General features: G+C 41.8%; 2 protein-coding genes across 2 annotated transcripts in view; one reads left to right on the plus strand and one right to left on the minus strand.

Annotated features, from left to right (window-relative positions):
* Positions 1–4,488, plus strand: part of BACH2 (BTB domain and CNC homolog 2) — a gene marked incomplete at both ends in the record, with an annotated part of 42,740 nt that extends 38,252 nt beyond the window's left edge. Inside the window, one exon of the mRNA XM_079550242.1 lies at positions 4,009–4,488. Within this exon, the coding sequence (XP_079406368.1) occupies positions 4,009–4,488 (480 nt within the window). The remainder of the gene's footprint in view (positions 1–4,008) is intronic.
* Positions 4,489–12,970: 8,482 nt separating this feature from the next.
* Positions 12,971–16,190, minus strand: part of GJA10 (gap junction protein alpha 10) — a gene marked incomplete at both ends in the record, with an annotated part of 6,637 nt that continues 3,417 nt past the window's right edge. The window contains one exon of the mRNA XM_079550760.1: positions 12,971–13,020. Coding sequence (XP_079406886.1) covers positions 12,971–13,020 — 50 coding nt within the window. The remainder of the gene's footprint in view (positions 13,021–16,190) is intronic.

Here is a 16,190-nt window from a genome sequence, read left to right on the forward strand (position 1 = left end):
GTGAAGGCACTAGTATGACAGTTGAATGCACAAAATGTCTCAGGATGTATGTATATATTGTATATGTGGAAAACACAAAATACTGGTGAAATTAGACCTAAATATCTCTTTTCTTGATATCTCAAGAGTAGCTTGTTGAGAAATTTGGAAGGGGAGAGAAGCTTGTATCATAGCTGCCCTCTTGCAGTTTCACTTGCCCTCAGTACTTAAAGCACATAAGCAAAGATGTTCCTTTTTTTAACTCCACATCCTTGCTTGACTGCCATAGCAAGTGGATTGCACTGGGATACATAACTCAAAAGGGTTAGGTGTGAAAGGACCTGCAGAGGCTGTCTGGTCCAAACTCTGCTCTGATTGGCCCAACTCCATCTCTACATCTAGATTTTCTTTCTCTTTAGTTTTTTAGAGAGCAGCTCAGTGCTTTGCGGGGTGTTTCAGCTTGCCATGCCTTTTCTTCAGATCTTTGATTCTCTGATCAAATTGCAGAAGTAGCAAGGAGAATGAGAAAGAAGACAAGAATGTAAATATCCAGACGTGTCCACACCTTGATTTAGGGCATGCCACTCTGGGATGAAGCATACCCTGTTCAATGACCAAAGCACAGGTCTCCTGTGTGCCAAGGTACCACTGTAAAGTGCTGCCACATTTCTGTCTAAGAGGGAGAAGTGACTGGAATGGTGCTAAATGGCTCCTCAGGAAATTCATCTCTCTTTTAGTCATGGTGTGGATGCCTTAGATATGTGTTTTAGGTGGCTATACACAGTTGTCTACAACATAGACACCCACACTGGAGCTAGCTGACCTGCTTTCCTTTAATTTCAGTGAAGGGAAACAGGTGTCTGTCAAGTCTTATTTAAATGTCCCATCCTGCAACAAAGGAGGTGATGTACAGCCCAAAAGTGCCTGTTTCTTTCTGTAACTAAGAAAGATCACCTGGAGAGCTATGTCAAATGTAGGCATCTTAGTTGAAGGCATTACAAAGTTCCCTCCCCTTCTGACAGTGTCCCTGTGGTCTGAGGGAGCTGCTTTTCTTCTCCTACCTTTCCTTACCCATTGAGAAACAAGTAGGTACAGAACAAAAAAGGCTTGAGAGAAAGGACTGGGAGTCTGCAGGGTATCACTCAGGAGGAAGAATGTAGAATGGATTGGCACCTCCTGGTCTGTTGAAAAGCCCTAAAAGTTTTCTGAGGAGTCAAAAACAATGTAAGTGTCCCAGAACGGCTGTTATGAGAAGTGGGATATGCAGCATGCAGTTCAATTTTATTCCTCAGCAGAGATTTAGGAGTCCAGCATTAAATCCAGCCTTTGAATGTTCGAAGATTTGAGTGATAAATTAATTAATTCCCATAGATAAAACAAAAGGAGCTGAAACTGATTTCCCTATAGTGATCTCTGTGTACCCAGTTTCCATTAAAATCAAAGGTTATTCGGAGCCCTTCATTTCAATGTCTGCGTGCACGTTTGCTCAGCTGTGGGTTGAACTTAGTGGGCTGGGAAATGGAATGCTTCTTGTTCTGATGGTAGCAGGTTGCGTGTCAAAAGTGGCCTTCAGCATCCTCCTTTCTTAGCACAAGCTGCAGCAAACACAGTGTGAAAGAGACAGGGATCTGCTGGAAGAAGCTGTGTTGTCGCCACCCTACAAATGGCAAAAGCCGCAGCACGTCGGGTTAGTCACTTACTGCCTGTGAGGGTCTGCTTCCCATCTGCACAGTGGAGGTGACACTGACCCCACAAGCTGGCTGGGAGACTTACATCATCAGGGCTCTGAAGTCTTCAAATACCATGCTGCTGAAGCCCGGGTGGAAAAAAAAAGAAGAAACAAAAATAAAAACATTTGTAAGAGTAGGGCTTTTCTGATGCAAAACAAACCAGACATCAAAAGTAAACAAAACACTGAGCAACCGCTTCCTTCACCAAGCCTAATCCACAATGGGTGCAGGATGAGTCAGAGGTTCTACCGGGTGAGGAAGAGGCACAGAGGCGCATAAGCAAGGTTGGCAGAAGCAGGCTCAGTCCCAGCCATGCCTGCCCATCCTTCTGCACCAAGCTGCTGATGGAGAGGAGAATTCATCTCTAGCAGTGAGCACCCGGGGCAGTCCTGCAAGGGCTGCATGAGCAGCAAGTGTGGCTTCCATTTGAATACCTGCCACCTTCACTTGCAAATTAATTCTAGTTTGTTGGGTTTGTGCAGTCCTACTAAATAACTGTTATTATTTAACATTATCAGTGGTGGATAGGCAACATACATTTCTCAAGACCCCTTTTTTTCCCTAGCACATCTCTGAGAAGAGAATGAAAGGCGTATGAATGGCCTTTTGGGCCTGATCCCTGCTGAATTCCAGGAATCAAAAGCACTTAGAAAAGCAGGAGTCTTTGAAAGTAATTTTAAGATTTCTATGCAGCAAGCTGTACATAGGGAATGGGCTCTAGTGCACCCTAATGAAAAAGAGCATTCATTACAAAGGCTATTATGGGGTGTACAGGAGGATAAAGTGATGATAGTAAACAAATTCATGCAATTTCAGCATTGCCTCCCCAGCACTTCTGCTCTCTCCACAGACACTTGCAGCTCAAGCACACTGCCTGCTTCAAGGCTTAGGGTCTCTGGAAATTCCTTTGTCATCTTCTGTCCTCTTTGTCACCAGTAATTTCCAATCTTCTTAATTATGTTACAGCAGTAGATTTTAAAGAATCTTCACTTGGATAGATGCTTTGTTTGTTTGTTTTTTTTAAAGCCCCTTTTTGCCCATCGCGCTTACTCCCTGTGAGTCACCCATCTCCACAACAGAGATGGTTTCATCTCTGTTAGTGAAATGGTCATGTCTTCCAAGTTTGGTAGTTAGGGTTTTTTGCCTGCTTTCCCTCACACATCCATCTACCCACTCATATCCCATTTTTTCATGCGAACTCACAGCATATTCTCTTCCATAATTCATTATCTCAAGATGTACTTGAGCATCTGTTTATTTTTATATTATTTTTATGCTTTCTTGATAGATTTATCAATATTTTAGCAGTTGGTTCTTCCCATATAGAGTACTCTCTTCCTCATTCACACAGCTGCATGCTTCCAGTGCAGGCTTTCGACCTGGTGTAATGCTATCAGCAGCCACCCGTAGCTGGGTTATCTCAGTAGCGGAGTTTTCACACCTCAGATGCCAAGACAGCTTGAGTTTAGCAGTGTTACTAGGTTAGGTACATGGTGCACTGCTTTTAGGGCCAGCTGAGCACTGGAAATAGCTCTTGTGCTCTGCAAAATCTGATCTGCTCCCTTGAGCTATATGCTGGGTGGTGGTACTGATGTAGCAGGGCCGTTCCCACTATTCTGCAAGGGGTCAGCACCATGCTTTTAACAGTGAGCTCCCTGGCTGGGTCTGGCTCTGTGCCTGACCCCTCTGGTTCACCTCTCGAATGTTTGAATCAGAAAGCCCACCTACCTTTGAGGTTTTCACATACATCTTCATAGAATTATCTTGATTAGGTCAAACTCAAGCCAGTTATTAGCAGGACATACAAAAATGGAGCTATGGTGCTGACCACACTGAGCACATGCTGTCCCAAGTTCTCTCCTCCAAACACCATACCTTGCAGTAGTGATGGGTGTTCATAGCTCCAAGGACGTACACTCAGACTGACTGGCTGTCCTGACATTTAGAGAATAAACTACTATATGTCCTCTCTTAAGCAGTGAGACACTGATTTATTCTTGTTTGGGCAGAAATGGCTTTTCTCCATCAAAATGTTTCTTTCGGAGTTTTTTATATCATACATCAAACAGCCTTAGTCCATTAAGGAAACTAGCAGTCTCTTGGAATAATGTATGACTGTTCTCTAACAATTCAAATGCTTTTCTCCAAATGTTTCCCAAACTGCAGTCCACTCAGACCTATTAGTGGTCAATATCTGATGTCTTTGTGACATTTCCTCTTTCCGTTTAAAAACAACTTTGTTGGGTCAGAATTCTCCTTGGATACTGCCAAAGATGGATGGCCCTTCTTTTTTTTTCAGGTGTGTGAGAAAGAGAAGTTGCTCTCAGAAAGGAACCAGCTGAAAGCAAGCATGGGCGAATTGCTGGATAACTTCTCGTGTCTTTCCCAAGAAGTGTGCAGAGACATGCAGAGCCCGGAACAGATCCAAGCCCTTCACCGCTACTGCCCCGTTCTCAGACCCATGGATCTGCAGACAGCCACCAACATCAGCCCCTCAACGGGTGTGGAGCAGGGCCTGGCAACGTCGCAGTGTGTTGGGGAAGGCATGCAGTGCTGCTCAGAGCAGGGCCCCGTGCAGCTGGGAGCGTCCTGGCTGCCCAACAACGTCTCAGAGAATTGCTCGGCCAGCGGCGGGGGGTTGGATGGAGCTGAGCCAGGTACTTACCCTGAGAGAGAGCTTCCGCGAGAGCAGAGTAGCCAAACGGTCACGGTAGACTTCTGTCAGGAAATGACTGATAAATGTACAACAGATGAACAGCCTAGGAAAGATTACACCTAGTGACTTGTAACCTTACCGTTACACCTGGTCAGGTGTTCTTCAGTCAGCCAGTGGCAGTGCTCATTTGTTGTCTAGAAGAACGTATTTGGTGCACACTACAGTGGTCTTAGCAGCAATACTGTTTTTAAGTATTCCCTCCTTTCTACAAGCAGGAGTTATCTTCACAATGGTGCTATCCCTTGCTCAGGCAGGGAATTACACAGTGGCAACACTGTCTGTTTTTGTATGTTGATTTCAATCTTAACAGGGATGGACATAACACCTCTGAGGACCCAACCGCAGCTTTTTTCTCAGTGGCCCATGTCACAAAACCCTAACTCAGGAATTTCCTCTGAATGTTCAATTTTTCATTGAAGACAGCTTCTTTACACATCAAAGTTTTATAGCTAAACTGTATATATTATATATAATATATATAAAATATATATATCCATATGCAAAAGTCCCTGCATGCCTCAATTTTTCTCATCCTACAAACTGGAAGCTTTCATTTATATTGTATAAACAAGTTCCAACATTCCTTTTTGTCTTCGATGCTAGAACTAGTTTGGTAACTTGTTACACAATTTTTTTTCTTGGTTCACAGTTCAGCAATATCATTCAATTTGTACTTATTTATAAAATTTTAATGTTGGAATCTTATTTGAGATTTTATTATAGACAATTTTTTTGGCACAGCCATTTTGTGCCACTTGAGCAATGTGGATTTATTTTATTTTCTTGCAGATACTGTACAGTAATGGTCAACTTTGCCACTTGCACTGAGTTTCTGGTCAAACCTCTTTTCATAAATGAAGTTGTGACTTCAGTATAACTTGAGTATATGGTTTTCTTTGCTTTATGGCTTAAAGAAAATAGAAAAGTTTTAGCTAATAGACAAACACTCAGGAGCTCATTACATAGTAAAAACGGTCTTGCCAAATACTGAATTCACTATACAGTTTGTAAAGAGAATCTGCTTGAATTATTTTTGTATTCAGACTTCTTTCTGTTTCACAAACCAAGCTTAAGTGCTGTTAATGATGCTTTTGGATTCTTATAGGGCAAAATATATATCTCACTCCTTAGAGAGAAACGTATTTGACAACTGGATCTGATCACCATTAAGTTCCACGAAATAAAGTAAATGGAAATCACATCAACACACTTTGGTGGCTTCTTTGCCAGCCACAGTCTGCATCCTTTACTCACGGAAGCAGCTGCTGCTCCAAGTAGTAGTCCCTGTAGCATCACCTCAGCTTTCCTCAGACCTTCCCCAGACCAGCTGCAGAGGCAGCTCTGGTGAAGTCAGGGATCCTGCCTAGGTAAGAAGAGTTGCAGGACCAGACCCCTCCACCATGGGCTCTGGTTTCCCTACAGAAGTCAAGTTAGCGCTGTACCCTCTAAGAGCAAGTCACACTCTGTCAGCACCCAGATTGGTTGCTTGCCCTTCCAGTCCTTGTGTCCCAGGATCCACTCGTCCTACAGCATTGCCTTCAGGACAAATCGCAGCTAGAAGAGCGCTGTCTCAAAGGAGACTACTCAGTGAATTGACTTAGTTGTAACTGCACTGGATTTGTATCTGAAGCGATGTTGACTCATGTTATGACTGTGTGAGACAGCAGCTTTCCAAGCATAACATCTGTATGTACAGTGTAGACAGAAAACGTCCTCCTTACGCTTTTTTAGTAATTATTATTATTCTAAGTGTACTGAGTTTTTATTTTGTGGTTCTTTGTCCTACGTGTGCCAGGTTGTGTGGCTTTATCCTGGACGACAACTGTCATGTGCTTTACTGGCTGATACCATTTGCTCTTGCTGAAAAAATTGACCAGCTCTTCACACCTATTTAAAAATAAATAAATAAAAATTGGGAGGTAGCAGCTTCTCAGTGGCACTGAGCGATACTGCGGTCTGCGCTAAAGTTTACACTTAGAGGTGTGCACTGGGGCTCTCTTGAGGCACTCAGTAGATCAGCAGCTTGACCTTGGAGGAGGAATCAGCTCCCTCTCTCCCTTCTCTCACCTTCAGCCTGTGCTCATGGACGTCGCCCACTCGCCACAAAGTCTTGCTTTTGCCCTCTGCACCCACACTCTTGTAGCCAAGCTACCGAGGAGGAAATGCATATAGCATGTGCCATGTTTGTTGAAAATACTTCTTTTCCCCGCATGTACAAAGAAAAACTAGTATATAATGTAGGAGAATATTTATGTTTAAGTATTAATCATTACTGTACAAAATCCTTACCTTTACATGTTCAAAAGTATACGAATGCCATAAACTCCTAGTTCACATGGCTGAGAAAGGGGGAGGTGTCGTTCTTTCTTTTTACAGGAGCTTAAGCTAAAAATCTCTGACCCCCTCTCACTTCCCCTCTCACAAGTAACTGTCTGAGAAGCTCCTGGGGGGATCTGATTTTCCTTTGAACTCACTGACGTTGCAAAGCAGTTCTGTGCTTCGCAGAGAAGTTTTGTTTCTATGAGACCATGGTGAAAGCTAGAATTTAAAACTAAATGTGAATCACATTATAGAGTCATAGCTACTTTGGGGGGGTTGGGGGAGGGAGGGACGGGTCAACTGACACAGTATTTTAAAGATGTTTTTTCTGTTGCCTTTTTTATTTTTAAGTGACCTCCTATATATATGAATAGATAGAATGTTTTATGAGCATAAAACCAAGTTTTAACTTGCTTCCTGGCATGAAGATTTATTCTACTAACAACTCATGTGCAACTGGTACTCTTGACCTCATTCCAGCGGTTTAAAAACCCACCCTCACAACCATTGCGCTGCAGCTCTCAGTTTGACCTGGCTTCCTACAGGGCTGGGTCTCTTAATTTTCTCTACCTTGGGAACTGATATATAAAACCACTGCTCAGATAAGTGTCTCTTCCTCAATATTCCTCTCCTCTTGCTCTCTTTCCCTCCCCTGTAAGCTTTTCTGGATGTTTGATTTCATTCTTCCTCATTAGAAGTGGCTGGTTTTGTGTCATTGCTTCCTATATTTACATGTATCATGGTTTTCCAGTGAGTTTTTTTGGTGGTGGTGGTTGTTGTTTTTTTTTTTGTTGTTGTTTGTTTGTTTGTTTCTATTTTGTTTTGAGGTTATTTTGCTATTCTGAACTACATGGCTCTCAAAGCTGTTACTGGGCTAACTTTAAAGGAAGGCACTGGGAGAATTAGTTTCAGACCTGGACATCAGTTGGCATATCCAACTGCTCTTATCATGAGGTCAAAACAACTGATCACAAGGATACCATTTGGAAAAACAAAACGAAAAACTGACTGCAATATTTACTGATTTGAAGAGTTTGGCTAGTGGTCACCATGGTCTTAAGAATCTCTTTGCATCTGTCAGAGGACAGTTGCACAGCACCAGGCATTGCATAGGAGAGGTGTGATGAGGCCCACCCCTCTCCCTACTGGGTGCTCCATGGGTATCTGAGTCCTTCACTCTTTGTCCAGTCTGTATCTAATCCTCCTCTTCCTTTGCCATTGCTCTACCTGTACTGCCAAGAAACCTCATTTCATTTAGGCTTGTTATGCTTTGTCAAGTGAGTACCACGCTATATAATGTGTTTGTTTCTCTGCGTTCTCTGGGGGTGCCTTGAACACAATTAAAGCTCATTGCAAGCTGATTCTGGAACAAAAAGGTAGTGCAAAAAAAGAAAAGATTTAAAAAAAAAAACAAAAACAAAAACAGGGAAAACAAAACAGAAAAGAAGCAAAACAAAAGCAAAAATGTTGGCTGTCTTATCAGGAGATCCCAGTATTTATATCACAGACTTCCTAACATTCAATGACTCAGGCGTCAGAGTTTGATGCTGCAGTATAAAACTATTATTTTATATATTGTACTAGTAATTTATTAAATGTCTTTCTAAGGGTATATGCTGCTTTTAAGATGCACTATATTTTTGGATCTAATCCTTGTATTATTTTTTCCCAAGGAAGTAAAATGTGTTGCAAAGGCAAGCCATGGTGATTAGTATGCTAACTGCTACTTCTCTTTAAAAAGGAGAGTGGGAACTAGATAAATAACTTAGCTAAATGGATTAACTGCTGCCAGAGGAATGATTAATGCTGATAGCATGGTTGTTAATCTGGAGTTCAACACTTTGTCAAGTCTGCATTCTAAAGAGCGCTTAAATAGAAGTTAAAACGCATAGATAGATATAGTTAGATTTTTTAATATGTAACTTTATGATTGCCTAATAAAAACAAATCTGCATGCTGGAATCACTATAATCCTGTAATAAAATAAAAGCTGATCCACTAGGAGAAAGCACGATGAAGCACTGTCCTTCAGTCAACACAACAGCCTCACTCATGTCACGTAATGCACTGCTGTGGTTGTTGAAAAGAGCAGTGGGTTTCCAGAATGAACCTCTAGTGATTTTTTCAGTGAGACGAAGGGAGCGTTGGCCAGGTTTACAGCAGCTTGCATTTCGATCCACTTTGTTTCCTCTACTGCTGCAACAAGGAGCGCTGCTTTCACCTTGTTCTGATCCGACGTGCGTTTGGAGGTGTCTTTGGCTGAATGGTGTAGCCCGTGCTTGTAGCGTTTTAAAAGTATATATTTTAGATCTGTCTAGAGAAGATTTAGCTTCAGTGTGAGCAGTAGAGCTGATGGCTTTGCAAAAGGAGGGATCTGCTCAGTATAGGAGTGAGGTGAAACTAAAATCATTGCCACAATGAACTGATGCTCCCTTTCCTGCTAGAAATTCTCTCAACAGGTTTTTGACTTCATTTCGGTTTTGTCTCTGACAACCCAACGCAAGTTAATTTTATATATCTTTAATACATGTATGTATATATACATACATATAGAATTCTAGTCAAAGTGTGTGTTTGTGTATTTTCCTGTTTATAATACCTATATGTATATTTATAATACTCCTCAGAGTATTTTGTGACTCAGGCATCAGATCTGATGCTGCAGAATCCAATATATGTGTATATGCATATGTTCAAATACTGTGTGTATATTTAAAAGATCTATTGTTGGTGGTCTGTAGAATAATTTTTCTCTTTACTCTCAAAATGTTAATGGCATTACTTGCAAAGACTAAATGTACAGTATTTTCCTACACTCCACCAAGATAGGTATTATTTATATCAAAGTCAAATATTGATATGCATTTTAAGGTATTACACATACGGTGTTGCCATTTTTGCAAATAAAACCACTTTTTGGCAGGAAGGAATCCTAAAAATACCTTTTCATAAGGTAATGACCCCCAACAAACGGCTGCTGAAAACCCAGCTAGATGACTCCTGTTCTTGTATGACTTTTGTGGGAAGACCCCTTTCCAACTTTGAAATGATTCCTGCAGGGCCGCTGTTGTCCCTTTGGGCTCATGGAGAGCATCGTAAAACAGAAATGGCAGCTGGCAGTGTTGGAGTTCACTGACTGCATAGAAGCAGAGGTGGGTCCAGGCTACAAGCCCAGCCAGCCCCTCATGTTGGGGAGCCAGGGCTGTCAGCAGTGCTCAGCCCCATAGCGAAGGAGCGTGGTCCCGGGACACACAGGATTTGCATGGGATGCTGGTACCTGGTGTTTGTGATATACCTGAGAGAAATGTGCATGCTCTAGATACTGTTTCCACTACTGGTTGTGCTCTGAGCGAAGCTATCTGGATCCCGCAGACTGGCAGGAACTATACTAAACACTTTGGTGATATTTGATGCGTGTCTGTTTACCATTTGGTTTCAAGAATCACCTTTGATTTCAAGGGTGGGGATGCCCTAAGAGTTTGTTCCAGAACCAGTTGGTTACAAGTGCACCTCTTATATATGCCTTACAAACTTCAGAGGCCATATTCAAAACAGGGTTTTATCAGTGTATGCAAGGGGGTGCAGCCCCTCTTCTCTTCCTCCCCAGGTCAAACAGAATGGACAGTTTTCACACATATCTACCTGTATAACCCTCTGTACCTCTCATAACTGGTCAATGACTGTAACAGGTTACATCAGGTGTTTTTTCTACATACTTTTTACACAAATTCTATGCGATTAATGTAACTTAATTCAATGCATCATTTTATTGTACTAGTTCTTAAGCTTGTCTTTATTTTTTTTCTAGGTGACTGTGGTTTCTTGTGATTTTTATTGTATAAATAAATGAGGTGGCTGTTGATGCTTACTCTCTGTTACTAAGAATTTTTACCTTTTTGGAAGAAAGCATTGCTATGAACTAATGAATTTAAAACGTCATTTACTCATTGTAAATACAGTATTGTGCAAAAAACAAAAATGAAAAAAAAAAAAAAAAAAGCACCCGACCCTTTTCATTCATTTGAATTGCTAGTGTTAACTGAATTTTGTCTAGACACCATTTCTGTTGATGAAATAAAGACATATCATTATGTATTGTAAACCAACTTATCTTGACTCTGAAATCACTGTCGCAATCCTTGGTTGCACGGGGTTGGAGCTGGCTGGGGGTGGCCTGGAGGTGGCTGACAGAGTCTGGAGGATGCGGCCTATAACAGGACCTTCACTCATGTGGTTGCATTTCGGATTCACTCGATGTCTTTGATGCAGGGATCTGGTTATCTTTCATCTGATCAGAAGGTGTTTCATGGCAGAAATGAAAGAAGTTGGTTGGAAGATCAAACACTCTGCATCTATACCCATTCCCCTCATGCTTAAGGCAAATCTTCTAAGTCTTTGCTTTGTCTTGTAAAGTTTCAGTGAACATGTACAATGGCAAGAAGGGAGGTTGGGGTTTATTATTTCCCCTTTATAGAAAACTTGAGAGAAATTGGAAGGGGTTTATGCAGAAATAAGGAAGAAAAAAAAAAAAGACAATATCTCTGAGAGTAACTCTAGCATTTTCTGCGTAAGGAACCTGTGCCACTGACCATTCATGTCACTTACACAGAATATAAAACCCAGACAGGAAAAAAAGAGACGATGCCACCAGGCTGGGGAACTACTTCTTGCATGGGGCTGGATGCAGCCTGAGCATCAGATCATGGCAGGAGAAGACCATGTGGCCCCTTTGGGGACCAGCATTTTATCACCAGATGAACAACCGTATATCATGTGCCCTGGGCCAGTGCCCTAAGGGATGTTGGCTGCATCCTGTTTGATTGACAGCACTGGATGTTGCTTGTGACTTTTCACCTGAAAATTCTCATGAAGGAAAAGCAGAAGTGCTGCTTCACAAAGTTCCCCAGTTTTCTGAGTCTCCCTGTCAAGCAAATAAGAACACTTACCACCCTCTCTGTATCCACTGCATATCATCACAGTTTGGGAGCAGGGCATGTGGTGTAGCAAGAGCTTCTCCATCCCTGGTCAGTTGTTGCTTACACTTAACGGCCACTATCTTACACGTTTTCCTTTTTTTGCTTTAAAAAACACTGCAATTTCAAGCAATCCTTGTTTGATTCCATTTTTTCCTGCTGGTCTACTGATCTTTCCTATAGAAGGCTTGTATCATTAAGGAAACTGGCAGAGCAAACAAGTTGTTCTTGCTACTGAAGTGGTGAGCACATCAATAGCAGATGCAAGCTACCACAAACTTGGCAAATAAGAGCAGCCAAGAGCATGTGTCCAGAAACAGGCTTGTGGATAGTCAAAGTGCTTTATTTTCTGGGTACACAACCGGAAGGATTGATTTAAACTTCAGAAATCTGACCTTCCAGAATAAATCTTGTCTTAGCAAACTCATAATGAGATCTTTGTACTTTTGTTGTCTTCAGTTAATTTATATGGACTAATAAAACAGCAAAGGGATTAAGATTCTTATGACCCTGAGCTGGTTCTGCAGTTCCTCTAAAACAAAACTGAAGTAAAGCACAGATGTTTTTTCAAATGAATTGCCTGGTTTTCCTTAGTTTCAATTCTGAACACAGAAGTATTAACTATGAAGACACTACACAAGCATGGAAAGTCTCTCGCAGAGCTTGAGGATTGCTTTGGCACAGGCAGAACAACAGCAGCAGAATATCCTTCAGATGAGATTTTATTCTGTGCCCAAGCTTCTTCAGCTTCCTTCTGTGCTTGGTCCATCTTTTATTCATTGGCTGCTGAGCCCTGGGCAGATAGAGGCCACATTGCCTTCCAAATTACATTCATACTAAATTAACTAATTTCCTTGTTGAAGTCTTGGGCCTTCTACTACCCTTAAGGTCTATGCATCAGGCTGGTTGCTGATATGAACACTACTCATGTGCATAACAAGCTGTATATTCCGAAACATCGTCCCAAAGACACCGGGCTGGTTCTGCAGTGACAACATGCACTGACAAAATCCAGCTCAGCTTATATGAGAAAAATCGTAAAATGTGGAGCAAGCTATTTGTGAACATCAGCAATCAGAGTGCAGTATTACTGGGACTGGCGTAAAATTGAAGAATGAAACAAGCGTTTGCTTCCTTAAAGATCAGAATTAAGCATTTTAAGGGGATGGATAGGGAGACAGTAGTAGATAATCGGCATTTTATCTTTCTGCTGAAGGTGGTTTGTGCTCATTCCCTTAGTTTATCTCTTGTCCTCAGAATGCCATTACTTTTTCATGATAGATGATAGTTCCAGGAGCATGCTCTGAAAGATAACAGGAGAAAGAAGGCATGAAGTTGACCTGGCTTAGAGGAGAAAAAGAAACGTAATCATAACAGTTAATCCAGATCCCATCACATATGTAGCTGAGGAAGAGAGATGCTGACAGCACACTTACCTTGGCTTCATTCAGTGCTAAGGGGTGGCTGAGGGGAGGGAGAACAGCTTGCTTTTAAATCAAACACATTAATCCCAAAGTAACTTGCTTGAAAATAGTGACTACATCTTATCGCCCTTTCTTCATGTTAATGACTTTCTGTTGCTTTAAAACCCTACAAAGACAGACTTGGCTAGGCTAGCTCCACTTTCAGAAATCCAGTTTCTCTCAGACATTTGTCTCTCTGTTGCTACACAAGTCCTTGGAGAGGTTCATTATTTATCAGCCACTGTGACCCCCCATATTTGTCATTTTCTTATTGTCTGTGTCTGTGAAGGGACACCTTTGGGTGATCAAGCAGATCCTGCAGGATCATTGTTACACTCGCAGTCATCATCACAGGCTTTTCCCAAGTGCTCCAAGGCGAAGAATAACATGAAGGATACAAATACTTTGAGTATCTTTTAGAGATTATTGCTTTAACTCTACAAAACCAGCAGCAGCATTAGTGGTAAATGTGAATACCTGTAAGGAGTCTTACACATCCCAGTGGGGCAACACCAGGTTTTACCAATCTCTTGCCCATCTGTAGATTTTCTGGTGGAGTCTTGGCTATAAAAGAACTCTCTGCAGCTATCAGATTTGCTATTTCAATGCACATGGACTCTTATTCAACTGCTTCTAGCTCCAGGAATGCAGCAAGTGAGCAGCTGGTTAAATGAGTGGGTATGTATTGCTCAAATGTTGTTGAAATTCTCAGTAACCACACCTTGTTCTGGAGAAGACCGAGAGCATTCAGGCTGAATAGCAGCTCCCTCTTTCATAGACTTCTCATTGCTGACTCTTCTCCCACTGGGTAAAAGACTCAAAGCTGAGAGAATTGACAAGCAAAAGAAGAACTGGAAAGCACAGAGGGATAAAACAAAGCAATGTAGTGGCAGAAACACAGCACAAAGAACAGTAAGGCTTCCCCAACTTCAGCAGAGCTGGGATTTCAGCCTCAGCCTTCTTAATTATCAGTTTCATGACCTCACACAGCACGAGGCAGGACCTTTACTTCCAAAGATACATTAATTTCTTTGGAGTCAAAAATAGAGACTCGAAGAAATGATACTGCTAGGGTAGAGAACTCTCCAGAGGGTGGGTTAAAGAGAAAAGCATAGAAATGAGAAAGAAACAGGAAACAAAACAGGAATCTGAAGTTGAGTCCCCCAGATGCCTAATACTTTCTGAAAATCTTCATCCAGTAATTTTGGTTCTCCATGAAACAGGTTTGGCTAAAATAGTTCTAAGTATGTCATAAAGCTCTCATGGTTCAGTAACACAACAGAACCAGTAGATATGTCACATGGCCCCATTGTTTGGTTCTATCCTTGGATGCTAAAGTAAGAGTCATCTTGGGGTGCAGATGAGATAACATTGGTCCAAGTCTTGTGAAAGGCCGTGTCCTTGTGAGAAGAGTTACCATTCCAAGGCAATTATCCAATCCCAGCTAACCAAATTAAACTCACAGGTTTCAGAGCATGCTTTTGGACTATTTAGAAAACAATTTTATGTAGAAAAGAAAAAGTGCTGCTGGATGTGCCCAGGTATGCAACTGTGGTGTTCTACTTCAGAAAGGAAGAGACAGGCTAGTGAAAGGAATCGAGTGCTCATCGCAACAAATTATTACATCTTTGAGTGGTTGCAGAAATGCTTGTGTTCAGCTCAGCTGTGACACTCTGATCATAGAATCACAAGGTTGAAAACGACCTGCAAGATCATCCAGTCCAACCATCCTCCCACCACCATTGCCACCACAAGCACTAAACCATCTCTCGTAGCTCCTCATCCAGGCGCCTCTTGAACACTGCCAGGGATGGCAACTCCACCACCTCCCTGGGCAGCCATTCCAGCCTGACCACTCTCTGAGAGAAAAAGTTTTCCTTATGTCTAACCCAAACCTCTGGTGCAACTTGTGGCCATTTCCTCGGGTCCAGTTTGTTGCCTAGGAGAAGAGACCAAACCCTTCCTCATCACAACCTTCCTTCAGGAAGTTGTTGAGTGCAATAAAGTCTCCTCTAAGCCTCATCTTCTCCAGACTAAACAATCTGATGATGATGAAACATTAAGCTGTGACCATGTTCAGCAGAGCTTTGCAACTTCGTGCAATTGTTCCTCTGGTTTATAGAAAATGGCTGGAAAAGTGATTGGTTGGTGCTCACAGAGAATGATGTGGATGGTAAAGCTCTCTCACTTTTTAATGGTTCAATTGGGCTCCACAGATCTCTTATTTTTATCCTTCTGCAGCGAGGAAAAGTGTTCTTCAGTGATCCCAATGGCTTTACACAACCCTGCACACATCAGGCAGTGAGGAAATAACCTCTTGTGCAATGCTCCAACAATCACATGATGAAGCACTGCAGTTCCTGCCCTGACTCTTTTCCAGGAGTAAGGATTCTATCTATACTAGTTTTATACTTACCTTAGACTGCATCAGCCTTTTGATTTCATTAGACTTTAAAATGTATTGAGCACCTGACCTTGACAATTCTTTTTTTTGTTCTGCTCACCATGTCATTCATGGGTAGATTCCCAGTGATACCAGCATAACCCTACATTCCTTCGTGCCTCCAACTCCCGGTTATCCTCTGTGAATGCAATTTCATGGAATTCACTGCAGATGATTTCTCTGAGCTGTGTGCTGAGCCGCTCGTTAGGTCTCCTTGCCCATCAGGGACCAGTAGGCTCGGAGCATGCAAGAGGTGCATTTTTGCATTCCTTTTTTTGCAATCTGAAAAATTTTTTTGCAATCTGAAAAAACCTTCAACAAATGTAATAACCAGAAATCTGAATAGAATATGACAAGTGATCATTTTGGGTGTAAAACTAATCAGCTGCAACATAAATATTTTTCAAGTTTTTATGCCATATTTGGACAGAAAGCAGAGAAATGGCTCTTAGTCTCCACCTGTTCCAGAAAGGAAAGATTGAAGTAGCCGTGCTAGTCCTCACTGTGGCTAAATGATGCTTCTGTCATATCCTATGAAGTTAAAGGCATTCCTTCCTTTCTCTATAT

Source organism: Tetrao urogallus (genome assembly GCF_951394365.1).
Source record: "Tetrao urogallus genome assembly, chromosome: 2".
NCBI lineage: Eukaryota > Metazoa > Chordata > Aves > Galliformes > Phasianidae > Tetrao > Tetrao urogallus.